We start from the raw sequence: 14,751 nt of genomic DNA on the forward strand, positions 1-14,751 counted from the left end.
GGTAGCCATTATCCTGAATTTTATGGTAAATATATCTTTGCTTCTCTTTACAATTTTACCACTTAAACTAGTATTGCTAAACGATATGCTTTTGTCTGTTCTTAAGATTTGATGTAAATGTCAGCGCATACTTAGTAAGTAGTGTGTGGGCAGGTGGGTGTGTGTGAGACTTCTTTTCTCATCATTTTATGTGATTCATCCATGATGGCACATCTTACTGGAGTATGTCCATTTTCGTTGCTGTAAAATATACCATTATATATGCCACAATTTAATGAAAGCATTCTGCTGGATGTTTTGCTGTTTACAAATTAATGTTTCAGTGAACTTTTTTTTTTTTTTTAAAGAATTCATTTATTTTAGAATGAGAGAGAATGAGAGCATGTGAGTGAGCATGAGCTGGGTGAGGGGCAGAGGGAGAGGGAGAGGGAGAAGCAGACTTCTCCACTGAGCCTGGAGCTGGATTCGGGGCTCGATCCTAGGACCCTGAGATGATGACCTGAGCTGAAGGCAGATGCCTAACCCACTGAGCATCCGGGCACCTCAGTGAACATTCTTGTTTGTGATTTTTGGTGCACCTGTGGCTACACACATTAAGCATGTTTTAGAACTGATGGGGTCATAGGACACACTTTTGTTCAGCTTTAGTAGATAAGACCAAACAGTTTTCCAAAGTGGTTGTACCAGTTTTATAGCTTTGCTATCAGTATAAAAGAGTTAACTGTTAGTTTCTCTAAACTTTGGTCATTCCCTTTAATTTTAGTCATTCTGTTGGGTAGTAGTATGTCATTGTTTTAAAATTTGCATTTCCTTGATACCTAATGATATTGGGCATTTTTTTTTTTATTTGGCTACTTTTTTCCAAAGATTTTGTTTATTTATTTATTTGAGAGGGAGTGAGAGAGCGTGTGTGCATGTTTGCTAGCCTGTGGAGGGGCAGAGGGAGAGAGAGTTCTCAAGCAGACTCCATGCTGACCCTGAGATCATGATCTGAGCCTAAACCAAGAGTCAGGTGCTTAATCTACTAAGTTACCCAGGTGCCCCTTGGCAACTCTTTTTTATGAGATTTTTTTGAAATTTCATGCCTGTTTTTCTAGTGGGTTGTGTTTTTTCTTACTGATAGTAGGAATGCTTAGTATATCAGGTGAGCCCTTTTTTTGGCTATATTCCTACTCTGTGGCTTTCTTAAGGAATTCTTTTGATAAGCACAAGTTCTTATTTTAATGAACTCAAATGTATTAATCTTTTTTGTGGTTAATATTTTTAATGTGTTATTTTAAAGTTATTTAACAAATCTCCCCAGCCTCAGTTCAAGAGTGTATTTTTCTGTATTACCTTCTAGTAGGTTTATTGTTCTGTTCATCTCTAGATCTGCCATTTACCTGAAATTGATGATCTTTGTGTATAGTGTGAGATAGATAATCAAATTTCACTTTTCCCCTCTGTAGGTATCACAAGTGTTCCAGCACCACTTAGTGAAAAGGTCATCCATTCCACAGAGTGGCAGCACCACCTTTACCCTGAATCCAGTAAAGAAAGGGAGTAATAAAGATAAGAGCAGAAATTAATAAAATAAACAGCAAACATGTAATAGAGGGATTCAGCAAAATCAAAAGCTGGAAACTTGACAAAGCTAATAAAATTGATAAACCTCTAATAAGATTCATAAATTAATAAAAAGAGAAAAATTGTCAACATCATGAACAAAGAGGAGGAGATAACTTTTTAAAAAAAGATTATTTATTTATTTACTTGACACAGATTGAGAGAGAGAGAGAGAGCACAAACAGGAGTGGCAGACAGAGGGAGAGGGAAAAGTAGGAGAGGCTCCTTTCCAGGACCCTGAACCTAAGACAGACTCAGATCATGACCTGAGCTGAAGGCAGAAGCTTAACTAAGTGAGCCACTCAGGCACCCCTCTTAGGAACTTTTTAATGGTTCCTCTTAAGAACTACAAAGTTACATAGGGAGGGGCACCTGGGTGGCTCAGTGGGTTAAGCATCTGTCCTCAGCTCAGGTCATGATCAAGCCCTGTGTCAGGTTCCCTGCTCAGCTCTCCCTCTGCCCCTCTACCTTCTTGTGATCTCATGGGCACGCACTCTTCTCACTCATGAATAAATAAAATGGGGGCGTCTGGGTGGCTCAGTGGGTTAAACCTCTGCCTTCGGCTCAGGTCATGATCTCAGTGTTCTGGGAACGAGCCCCACATCGGGCTCTCTGCTCAGCGGGGAGCCTGCTTCCCTTCCTCTCTCTCTGCCTGCCTCTCTACCTACTTGTGATCTCTGTCTGTCAAATAAATAAATAAAATCTTTAAAAAATAATATAATGAAAGTTAGGTAAACGTGGTCTTTCTCTCAAAATACCTTTTGCGCTATAGTCAACCTTCTTGTGATCATGTGAAATGATAAAATGCCTATATTATCAGATGAAGTGAGGTGAATGATGTAGGGATCGTTGGTAGTTGTCAGGCTACTGTTGACCTTCTGATGGTAGGTCAAGAGGGGGATTATCTGCTTGTGGACCACAGAAAGTGAAACGGTGGAAGAGAGGGTCACGCTCTGTACAGGTATCCCCTGCTTTTTGAACGTTTGTGTTAGGCCTCTTTGGTTTTAGGAGGGACCTACGTTAGAGCCTGTTTTCACTAACTGAAAGAAACCCAACGAGGATTTCCACTTTTACAAAGCAAGATAAAAAGTGAGACTAGCATTTAGCGTTTGTTTTCCAGTGAGCCATTATAGAGGCAGCTCAGACCCTGAGAGCGGCCCCCCCAAGCTCCTTCCCCAAGAACTATACTCAGCATCTCAGCAGCAAGCTGTCATGAGTTTGAACTGTGTCTGTGGGTATCTTTGCTTTATCTTGATTTATTTTGTGCATCCACCAGGAATGTAGGATCAAAAAATGCTAAGAGGGGCTATTTTTGGAGTCTGGAGATGCAAAAAATTTTTTCCATATAAGTTAATGGTAATGGCTTCTTCACTTAATGCCATTTTGGCTCATGAAAGATTTCACAGGAACTCTCTACTTTGAGAAAGCAGTTCCATGACAGTCTCACTTATGAATCTATATGGAAACCCAGACTATTAGCAAACCAAATTCAGCAATATATAAAGATGATAATATAACAGCATTCTAGAAATGCAAGATTGGGGCACCTGGGTTGCTCAGTTGTTAAGCGTCTGTCTTCGGCTTAGGTCATGATCTCAGGATCCTGGGATGGAGCCCTGCGCTGGGCTCTCTGCTCAGTGGGGAGACTACTTTTCCCTCTGCTACTCTCCCTGCTTGTGTTCCCTCTCCTACTGTCTTTCTCTCTCATTGTGTCAAATAAATAAATCAAATCTTAAGAAAAAAAAAAAAGAAGTGCAAGATTGGTTTAACATTAATCAGGGTCATTCACCACATTAACAAAATAAAGAAGAAAAATCATATCAACTGCTGCATAACAAATAGATAAACACTGACTCATGATAGTAAATAACCCTCAGCAAACTAGGAGTAAAAAGATATTGCCTGAATCTGATAGTTTTTGCCAAACTGATGGATGGGGAAAGACACAATTCTTCAATTTGCTTACACTTGTAACTTTTTTCCCCCTTTTTAGAAAGAGAGAGAGAGAAAGAGAGTGTGCATGCTTGCATGACTGGGGGAGAGGCAAAGGGAGAGGGAGAGAGAAAATCTTAACTAGTTTCCATGCTCAGTATGCCCCGACCTTGTAACTTTTAATTATTTTTATTTTTTAAAAGATTTTATTTATTTATTTGACAGAGAGAGACACATTGAGAGAGGGAGCACAAGCAGGGAGAGTGGGAGAGGGAGAAGCAGGCTTCCCACTAAGCAGGGAGCCTGATCTAGGGCTCAATCCCAGAACTCTGGGATAATGACCAGACCTGAAGGCAGCCGCCCAACAGCTGAGCCACCCAAGCACCCCAACCCTTGTAACTTTTAAGGTTGAGATTATTTTCATGTTTGTTAGTCGCGTAGGGCTCCTCCTTTATGAATTACTTGATCATTTGTCTAATTTTCTTTGAGTGTGTTTTTCTTCTGAATTTTAGATATAAATTTTTAGACTGATAAATTCTGAATACTTATCCTTTTATATGCATGACAAGTTTTTTCCCCAGTTTATAGCTTTCTAGTTTAAAGTTTTAAATCTATTTATGTATTTATTGTGAATGAGTACTATGTTCACATGAATCAAAAATCCAGAAAATACGAAAGAACATACAGTGAAAAGTTTTTCTCCCACTCCTGTTCTTTCATCCAGCTCCTCTCTCCGGAGGCATTTTGACTTCATTTTTAAAGAACTTTGTTCAAAATGTCATTTGTTGTACACACATTTAAAATTTTAATGTAGTTAAATGTGTCAATCTTTTCTTTGTGGACTGTACTTTTTATGCCTTGTTTAAGACACATTTCTTCTGCCTCATTTATTATTCATTCTTCTTTTCTAAACTGTTTAAAGTTTGGCTTTTCATATTTTGATCTTTTTTCTATTTTTTGTGTATGATGTGAGGTAGGGATCATTCTTCCCTCCATACTATAAAAGTACTTGTCCTTATACTCTTACATTATATGATTGTTTTGTCTAATACAACTTTTAGTGTGATGGGAGGCTACTGTTGAGCTTTATCTACACGTTGGCAAATACAATGAACTGGTCCAATTTTTTATTTCTGTTTTGTTCCTGCTTGCAAATGAATGTTTAGAGTCCTGATAAGTACTGCCTTTCAGTCCCCATAATGTGTCCTTGTGTCCTCTAACATGTCTGGAATTTGTGTAGGCTGTAATGGGGCAGGGAAAGGAGGGTTCCTTTGTCACAACAAGCAAGGAGAAAAATTTTTTTCCAGTCTCTTCGCTTTACCAATGCCTCATCAGAAGCTTTCAGCACTTATGTAAGAAATTAAATTTTTTTTCTTGAACTTGAGCAAACTTAGACTTTGTTTTAAAATAAGATACTGTAGAGTAGGAAGTTGTTTTTACTTAAATGTAGTATTTTCTTTAGTCCTAGAAATCTCTTAAGTTCTTAATCATGTTCCTAGATATTCTCAACTTTATATTGTGATACTGTGTATTCTGTGGAAAGGGATTAACAGGCTATGTGGTATGGGGGTAATTAAAAAAAATGTAACCCACTGTGTATCTGTCTTTTCCATCTCCCATCTTCCATTTTACTTCCTTTTAAATCATTTTTCTCTCTTACATCCTGTCTTACCAGATAGGTGCTCCACTAAGAAAAAGTGAAAAAGGAGAAATAAAAAACTAGGTTAAAGATGTTCAAGTGGGGCAAAACAAAGATGAATGGTCATGGGAAGGAAGGGGAGAAAAAGCAGAAGGTGAAAAGAAACAGATTGCTTATTACCTGTGGGTTAAGACTTCCAGGGGAACTTTTTCTGGTATTCTTTGTGAATGGGTAGAGGGAGCCTTGAACTTACTTATTCTTCTATCTGTTCTACCTATTTAGGAGGGGACAGACTTGAAGATGATGGTCAGGTAGGGAGGACTCTATTCAGAAACTATGTAGCTAGGGCTTTGTGCTTCTAGCTCCTTTCTCATTTTTGTATTTGATCCAGTTTAGTGCTGGAGTGTCATCTGTGATGGAAGTTTAATTTTTTTATTTTTTTAAAAAGATTTTATTTGTTTATTTGACACAGAGAGAGAGAGAGAGAGAGATCGCAAGTAGGCAGAGAGGCAGGCAGAGAGAGGGGGGGAAGCAGGCTCCCTGGCGAGCAGAGAGCCTGATGCAGGGCTCAATCCCGGGACCCTGAGACCATGACCTGAGCCAAAGGCAGAGGCTTAACCCATGAGCCACCCAGGCACCCCTGTGATGGAAGTTTTAGGATCTTAACTGAATATTGCTCTGGGATATTAATAAAATTAAAGTCTGAAGGTTATATGTCTCTGTGTGTTTCTGTTTCAGGAATGTAGTGGATGCTATATATATATATTTTTTTTTTGTAAGATTTATTTATTTGACAGGGAGATAGAGAGCAGAAGTAGGCAGAGCGGCAGGCAGAGGGAGAGGGAGAAGAAGCCTCTCTGCTGAGTAGGGAGCCTGATGCACAGCTCCATCCCAGGACCCTGGGATCATGACCTGAGCAGAAGGCAGCCACTTAACTGACTGAGCCATCCAGGCGCCCCTAATGGATGCTATTTATGCATATTTATGTGTTAGAACGAATTTGATCTGAAATCTGTTTTTCAGAATTAAAAGGGATCTGAAGTCCGTAAAATGATAGTTTAGACTCAGTAAATTATAAGACTCTTTTCAGTGCTAATACATTTCATGATTTTTCTGGCTCTCTCAGAGTAGTGATTTCTCATTGTCAGTGATTATAAACAGTAGTTTTATATTGACTCATGTTTCTTCACTGAAATAAGCTGACACTGAAAGAAAAAGAGGTTTTGTCAATGGTTTAGGATACACTTGCTTTTGATTTTAATTGCCTTATAATCATTTGCACCCTTACAAGAAAAATAACCTTTCCTTGTATATAAAAATGTTAAGTCGGTAAGCAGTTTTAGATATCTTTCTTAATGACTTTTTGGCTTGAGAATACATGTTTATAATTTTAAATTTTTATGGGAATTCTTTTATTATCATTTCAGAGAAAAGAAAGAATTTAGTAGCTATCAATTGAAAATTTGGACTGTATGTAGTAGTTTTTCTTTCCCTTTTTTTTTTTCTTCAAAGATTTTATTTATCATTTGACAGACAGAGATCACAAGTAGGCAGAGAGGCAGGCAGAGAGAGAGAGGATGGGAAGCAGGCTCCCTGCTGAGCAGAGAGCCTGACAAGGGGCTCGATCCCAGGACCCCGAGATCGTGACCTGAGCCGAAGGCGGAGGCTTTAACCCACTGAGCCATCCAGGTGCCCCTATTTAGTAATTTTTCAAGGAAGAAGTGATGAACTTTGAAGTTTTCCCATGCCTTGTTTTCATTATATCATTATTAGAAATTATCTGTGTAGTGTTGACAAAGTAGATTATAGATTACTAATATTTAATATTTAGAGTGTCATTTTTCCTGGAACAGTTTTTCGGTACCTAGGATGTTGTGGAAGACTTTTAAGTTGTAATTGGTTTTTTTGTTGTTGTTGTTTTTATCGTGGGAATATTTATATGTGTCAGGTGAATTTCAGCTTTGCCTGACAGATGTGATGACTTGTTCTTTCTGGTTTGTGTTTTGTCTACTCATTGGTTATATAATAGGTGACTGTTTATATAATAAGGATTAGAATAAGCCATTAGAGATGATTGATAATGGGTACAAACAAGTAGTGTTGTGTACTTTAACATAACATGTTAAAAGTACAAAGCAGTATAGTAGTTAGGCATTGAAAAGCAGTGAATGGGGAAGAAAATATTTCTTGAGAGTCAAAGGAGCTTTGCCAGGAATATAGTCCAGGTAGTGTAGGAGTGGAAAACCAGCTAAGATCAGAGGCCAATAGAACGTATCTGCTTAGCATTATTCAGTGACAGAGAAGTGAAATTAGGAGCAAGATACAGAATTTTTTCAAGTGCCCTAAAGAGAAGAACCTGCCTGAACAAAGGTTGGACTTAGATGAGGGGCAGAGGCATCCAGAGTTGAAGGATTTTAAAATAAAATCCATTTCTGGACCCGGGTAAGGTGGAATTAATATCTGTTTTATATACTTGGAAATGCCTTCCATTCTGGTGAAGGCTTTTTGATTATGAGGGACAGAATCCAAGGGCAGCTGTTTCAGTTAAAGTGGGGTGATTAGGGGCTGCCTGGGTGGCTCAGTGGGTTAAGCCTCTGCCTTCAGCTCAGGTCATGATCTCAGGGTCCTGGGATCGAGTCCCGCATCGGGCTCTCTGCTAGGCAGGGAGCCTGCTTCCTCCTCCCTCTCTCTCTCTCTCTCCCTATCTGCCTACTTGTGATCTCTCTCTGTCAAATAAATAAAATCTTAAAAAAAAAAAAAAGAAAGCGGGCTGATTAGGAAACGCCTGTGTAGGCTCCCTGCTTGGTGGGGGTGGGGGGGGGAGATGTCTGCTGCTTTTTCTCCCTCTCTTTCCCTCTTAAATAAATAAATAAAATTTTTTAAAAAAAGAAAGGAAGAAAAAGGAAGGGAGGAAGAAAGAAAGAAAAAGGAAGGAAGGAATAAAGAAAGGAAGAAAGGAAGGAAGAAAGAAAGAGAAAACAAACACCTGTGTAGGGACCCAGGAACCAAATAACTGTATGGGTAGAGTAAATGTCTCCAAAATGCCTACTACACTATTTAAATGTAGTTTTAGCTCTTAAATAGTTTCATGCTTTCTGTCATGTGGTTTCCGTGGCATTTGAGACTGGCCTAAATGTGGTACTGTCAACAGTTGGGACACTGCATGAGAAATATTGTACGGTACTGGCTATAGTCCCAAGAAGGCCTTAACTATTACCCATGCTGTGTTAGGAAGAACAGCGGCAGGTCTGGCATCTTACTAGTATTTAACAGTAAAAATTCAGGGTTTTGCTGTTTTAATAAGGAAATGTGCTCTGTGTGACTACCAAATTTAATATACCAATGGGCTAGGGAGGCTCTAAGGATCTATGTCTTATGGTGTACACCTGAAATTAAGGGGCAAAATCGGGTCTTATTTATTTATTTACTTTTAAATATTTTATTTATCAGGGCACGAATGAGCAGGAGGAGGGGAAGGGGCAGAGGGAGATGGAGATGCAGACTCCCCACTGAGCAGGGAGTCAAGTTGTATTTAGAGGTTATTTAGTATCTTTTCATTAGATGAAATTCCCAAGTATCTAGGTGGGCATAACCTAAATAGCAACAAGCTCAAATTGTCTTCTTTTGTACATTGAACAGACTAAGGATTAGGTTTTTTAAACCAATATGTAGGTTAACCCACAGAAACAGTGAATAATTGTATGGCTTACAGAGCACGAGAAACATGCACAAATGATCCCCCTAAAGTGTCTTGTTTCATTTTTTTCAGTGATGCCATCTGCAATTTTGTTATCTGCAATGACTCTTCCCTTCGAGGGCAGCCCATTATCTTCAATCCTGACTTTTTTGTGGAGAAACTCCGACATGAGAAACCTGAGGTGTTCACCGAGTTGGTGGTCAGCAATATCACAAGGCTCATTGACTTACCTGGAACTGAGCTGGCTCAGCTGATGGGGGAAGTGGACCTTAAATTGCCTGGTGGGGCTGGCCCAACGTCAGGATTCTTCCGGTCTCTAATGTCTCTCAAGCGAAAGGGTAGGGCACGTGTCTGTGAAGGGTGGGCAGGTCGCAGCTGCTCCCTGGGCTTCACCTCCTCACATCTGTACTTTCACTGAGTTGCTATTATGTAAAGGTTTTTTGGTTTTGGTTTTTTTTGGGGGGGGGGGCATTTTTCTCATTTTCTTAAGTAGTAAAATCTCAGGTTAGCAATAAAAATTTATAAAGTAGCTAAACTAAAGCAAGTATATCAGTCCCTGAGAAAGGTGACATGATTCAGTTTAGGTAGTCACCTTGATTTTCATGCCCTATGACATAGCTGGAGAGTACAGTAAAGAAAGTTTGAACTTTCTTTATCGCAGTTCTCGAATGTTTTCATTCTATGGACTGTTTTGATAAGGCAGATATCTATGAGTCACCCAAAATAAAAGTCTTCCTAGAAAATAAATTGTGGACTACTTTTGATAAGATATTATAGAGGTACTATTTTATTAAGTATAAGAAAATCATTTATGGTAGAAAAAAAGTTTGAACATTATAACAGATCAGGCTTATACCAATTCCAGTGAATAATCTGTCATATTTTGACAGTCGTGGTTCTAAATTCTGTTTATTTATTTATCTATTTTAAAGGTTTTATTTATTTATCTTAGAGTGCATGGCTGGAGTGGGGGAGGTGGCAAAGGGAGAGGGAAAGAGAGAATCTCATGCACTCTGTGAGAGCTTGAAGCCCAATGCAGGGCTCGATCTCAGGACCCTGAGATCATGCCCTGAGCTGAAACCAAGAGTGGAATGCTCAACTGACTGAGCCACCCAGGCGCCTCTCTGTTTTTCTTTTAAGTTAAATATCAACACACTAGGTATTGTTACTTAACTAAGAAGATGGTCTTTGCCTTCAAGGAAGCTATGACTAATATTAAACTTGTGGAGAGTTGATTGAGAGTTGTTGAATTTTTGGGTATACTTCTAGCTTTAAGGTTCTGTTTATTGAATCTGTGAAAGCATTTGCTGAACTGTAATATAGGATGCGTGAGTGGCTTTAAGAATGATGATTTTGTACTATATATAGAAAATATAGCTCTGTCCTGTTGTATGGTTTTTTAGAAAAAGGAGTGGTATTTGGATCCCCATTGACGGAGGAAGGCATTGCCCAGATATACCAGCTAATTGAGTATCTACACAAAAGTAAGAGTTCTCAAGATTTTATTATTCTTTGTTATGAAGAATTGTCAGTTTTCTGTTGAAAGCTAACTTCCTTGAGTAAGTAGGTGCCAGTGAACAAAAGATACTAACCAATGATAATTTTAGGTGGCATGTTTCTAAATATATTCCCCCCCCTTTTTTTTGAAGGTTATTATTTATTTATTTGGCAGAGAGAGAGATCACAAGTAGGCAGAGAGGCAGGCAGAGAGAGAGGGGGAAGCAAGCTCCCTGCTGAGCAGAGACCCCCTCCTTCCCCCCAATGCGGGCCTCGATCCCAGGACCCTGAGATCATGACCTGAGCCGAAGGCAGAGGCTTTAACCCACTGAGCCACCCAGGCTCCCCTAAATATATTCCCTTTTAAATTTCATCTCATATATTGGTTTGTTTTATACTCTCAAAGATGTAGATAAATTAGTATCTATAAAATCACATTTTCTTCTAGACTCAGGCTTTTTTTTTTTTTTTTTTTCTGGAAAAATACATTATAAAGAATCATGATCTTTACTCAAGGGAACATGATTTATCACTAAAAATAGTTTTCATCTCTGGAATTCTATAATTAAAATATATTCTTTGGGGGCACCTGGGTGGCTCAGTGGGTTAAAGCCTCTGCCTTCGGCTCAGGTCATGATCCCGGGGTCCTGGGATCGAGTCCCGCATCAGGCTTTCTGCTCAGCGGGGAGCCTGCTTCCTTCTCCCTCTCTGCCTGCCTCTCTGCCTACTTGTGATCTCTGTCAAATAAATAAACAAAATCTTTAAAAATATATATATATATATTCTTTGCTTAATGATTATTTATTTTGTGTTCATGCTGGTTATGTCTTGCTGTAAGTGCTTGGTACAGTTGAGTGTTGTGAAATGTGTGGTGTATGTGATACTTTGATAAATTCAATACAAATGCTTATTTTTGACTGTTTTATGTGGGGCATTCTGGTAGGAGCTAGAGAAGAGGTTGCAAACTGATGGCATAAGGACTTGAGTCCTTTACGTTCACATTTGGTTTGGTTGGGAAAGGATTAAAGTAAAAATAAAATCAGTTATCAGTGGGGAATGGGGAAAGTCCAGGTTTTTGAATTCTCTGGGTGATAGGAAGATCTAGTATCTTGGGACCCTCCCTTGGGCACAATCAGCTGGAGCACAAGTATGTACTCTCTAGTTTGTTCTGGTTCCCATTCATTCATTTATTATTATCTGTCTGGCCCTCTAAGGCATTTGAACTTGAACCCCTGAATTAGGGGGCTATACAAAAATAAATATGTACCTAAGTTGAAAACATGAACTCTCATGGTTCTTCCAGATTGAACCAAAACTCTAATTCTCATTTTTCTTTATCCTCTTAGATTAGCTTAGAACCTAGTTGGAAGGGAAAAACAGTTCAGTTGGGGTGATCCTAAGCTTCTGGGAGTCTCAGTCCGAAAGGTGATCTGACAGGTTAGAATTCTGATTTCTGGGACAGTGCAGAGACTCTAGATTCATTTTGGATTGAGAAACCATTTATAGGAGCAACAGACTACCACAGATGAATTCATTCCCTCCAGACAAAGTCTGAGATAACCAAAGGGAAGGAGCCTTCTGGGAGATTTGGCTTTCTTCCAACTTATTTTTCAAGCTCATTCCAGTCATTGTTTAGGTAAAATTCAGTCTCTGAATGTGCCTGGTCCTGGGCAGACTGTCTCCAGGTGCTCAGGGATGTTCAGACAAGTCTCCTTAGGGGCCAGTAGATTTAAAACTTTTCTGGGAAATGAGGAGAAAACCTCCTTCAAGGTCTTTATAAAAGGTCTTACAAGCCTAATCTTTTAGATGACTTATTTTAATTGTGACTTCTTTTTGCATGTCCTCTGTTTTTTCCATGCTAAACAGACTTGAGAGTAGAGGGTTTGTTTAGAGTTCCAGGGAATAGTGTCCGACAGCAGATTTTAAGAGATGCTCTCAATAATGGAACTGATATTGACTTGGAATCAGGGGAGTTTCATTCAAATGACGTTGCTACCTTGCTGAAGATGTTTCTGGGAGAGTTACCTGAGCCCCTGCTGACTCATAAACATTTCCATGCACACCTCAAAATTGCTGGTGAGTATAGGGGGTGAGAAGGAGGTGTAAATGAATACATTTCTTTGGATTGAGTAAAGTTGTTTGGCATTTTCTGTTGTTTGTAACCCATAGCATTACTTCTGGCAAAATTGGTTGAGACTTAATGATATTTTGGGCTCTCTGGGTAGTATTGGCTAATTAGGTTTTCAGGTGTTTTTCTTGTTAAATCAGCTTCTTTGATGATAAATTCTGGGTTTTATTTATTCTTGTATCCCTGATGAGTCAGGGATACAAGATGGATCACAAAGCATTGTGCTTTGAATATTTTAGTTGCTTAATAAATGAATGCTTTTCTGTGGATTGATTCACGTACCTGAGATGGTTGCAGGTTTGCTATATTTGCAGTGGTTTGGGACTTTAGCTAAGTCTTACTATGGCTCAGTTGAGATCATCTGTAATCTTGGAAACTTGTTTCTTTTTTTTTTTTTTTTAAAGATTTTATTTATTTATTTGACAGAGAGAGATCACAAGTAGACAGAGAGGCAGGCAGAGAGAGAGAGGGAAGCAGGCTCCCTGCTGAGCAGAGAGCCCGATGCGGGACTCGATCCCAGGACCCTGAGATCATGACCTGAGCCGAAGGCAGCGGCTTAACCCACTGAGCCACCCAGGCGCCCTGGAAACTTGTTTCTTGAAAATAATTTTATTTGTTTTCTAAATAAGCAGTACACTCACACGGTTCAAAATTCAAAAGATTCATAAAAGTATACAGCAAAAAGCCCCTCTCCCACCTCTGTTTCCCAATACCCAGTTTTTCTTCCTGGAGGCAACCAAGGCAATTGATTTTTAGTGTATCCTTTCAGAGGTATTTTACACATTTACAAACAAATACATATATTCTTTTTCTCTTGTGGATGTTCCATTTTCAGCTCATATTTCCCTCATTCTCTTTTATGTCTGTGCGGTGGGGAATTCATTCTTAGACTGCACAGCTCTTAGGTTGCTATAGACTCTCAGAGCATGGGGCATCAAAATCCGTACTGCATTTACTTGGTTTCTGCCCTTGGCCATTTTCCTCTTTCTTTCTAATTTTAAGGAAAATACAAGTTTTTCTGTTGAGTAATGTTTACTACTTTTTTTTTTTTTAAGATTTTATTTATTTATTTGTCAGAGAGAGAGAGGGAGGGAGGGAGAATGCACAAGCCAGGGGAGCTGCAGGCCGAGGGAGAAGCAGACTTCCTGCTGAGCAAGGAGCCTGGGATCCTAGGACTCTGGGATCACTACCCGAGCTGAAGGCAAACTTTCAGGTGACTGAGCCACCCAGGTGTCCCTAATTTTTACTACTTAAAAAACTAGCTTTGAATTTGTAAAATCTCAGAAGGGTAGATTTGTTTTTTAGCACTCTCAGTGGCAATCTGAATTATACAAATGAATAAATACTATTAGAATGTTATATAACTTTATAATTATTTTGGAGAGAAATAAAGTTGGATCTCGAAAAAGATACAGAAAATACTGATACTTTTTTTATAAGTGTTAACATGAAGAATGCTTATCCCGTTCACTTTTCTGTTGAGTTAATTTAGTGCAATATTTGAAATCCTCAGCTCCCCCACCCCATGACTCACTGTTCCTTGTGATCATATTGAGGTGTGGCACAATTGTAGCATTTGGTATGCCTTGCTGATAACTGGAAGGGATTTTTGTTTTCAGTTTCATGTTAACAGAGAATAGGTTTTAGAAATATTATCTGCCATTTCTAAACTTGGAATTATTATTGAAGTTAAATAGTTTAAACAACACAGTGTAATCATTTTCAGGATTTAGAATTATATCCAAATGGTTATTTGTGTCCTTTGAAGTTCTGATTATCAAGGGGACTGTTTTTATCGATAATGTGTGTAGCTTCTTTGGGGAGAAACAGTGATTCTGATTCCATGGGGGAGCTGTGTGGATCATCCTCCTATTCCCGCATAATTCATTGTCATATTTCTTCTAACAGTAAAATATCTGGGTAAGGAAAAATGAGGGGGTGGCATTGTCAAAGATCTGTGTGGACATGTTTTCGTTTCTCTATATCCCTAAGAATATTTTTCTAGGAATGGAATTGCTGGGTCATATGGTAACACTATGTTTAGCTTTCTGAGGAACTGCCAAACTGTTTTCCAAAGTGCATCATTTTACGTTCCTACCAGCAATGTAGGAGGGTTTAATTTTCTCATCATTCTTGCCAACACTTGTTATTTTCAGTTTGTTGGTTATGCCATACTAGTGGGTATAAAGTAGTATCTCATTGTGGTTTTAATTTACTTTTCTCTGATAGCTAGTAATATAGAATATACAAATG

General features: G+C 38.9%; 1 protein-coding gene across 3 annotated transcripts in view; it reads left to right on the plus strand.

Moving 5' to 3' along the window:
* Window positions 1–14,751, plus strand: part of ARHGAP19 (Rho GTPase activating protein 19) — a 61,744-nt gene that overhangs the window by 17,354 nt on the left and 29,639 nt on the right. For all 3 annotated transcript variants that reach the window (XM_032883220.1, XM_032883226.1, XM_032883234.1), the window contains exons 2-4: window positions 8,946–9,211; window positions 10,277–10,357; window positions 12,237–12,446. In XM_032883220.1, the coding sequence (XP_032739111.1) occupies window positions 8,946–9,211; window positions 10,277–10,357; window positions 12,237–12,446 (557 nt within the window). The remainder of the gene's footprint in view (window positions 1–8,945; window positions 9,212–10,276; window positions 10,358–12,236; window positions 12,447–14,751) is intronic.

The sequence above is a fragment of the Lontra canadensis genome, unplaced genomic scaffold, assembly GCF_010015895.1.
Source record: "Lontra canadensis isolate GAN:19392208 unplaced genomic scaffold, GSC_riverotter_1.0 scaffold3, whole genome shotgun sequence".
Classification (NCBI taxonomy): Eukaryota; Metazoa; Chordata; class Mammalia; order Carnivora; family Mustelidae; genus Lontra; species Lontra canadensis.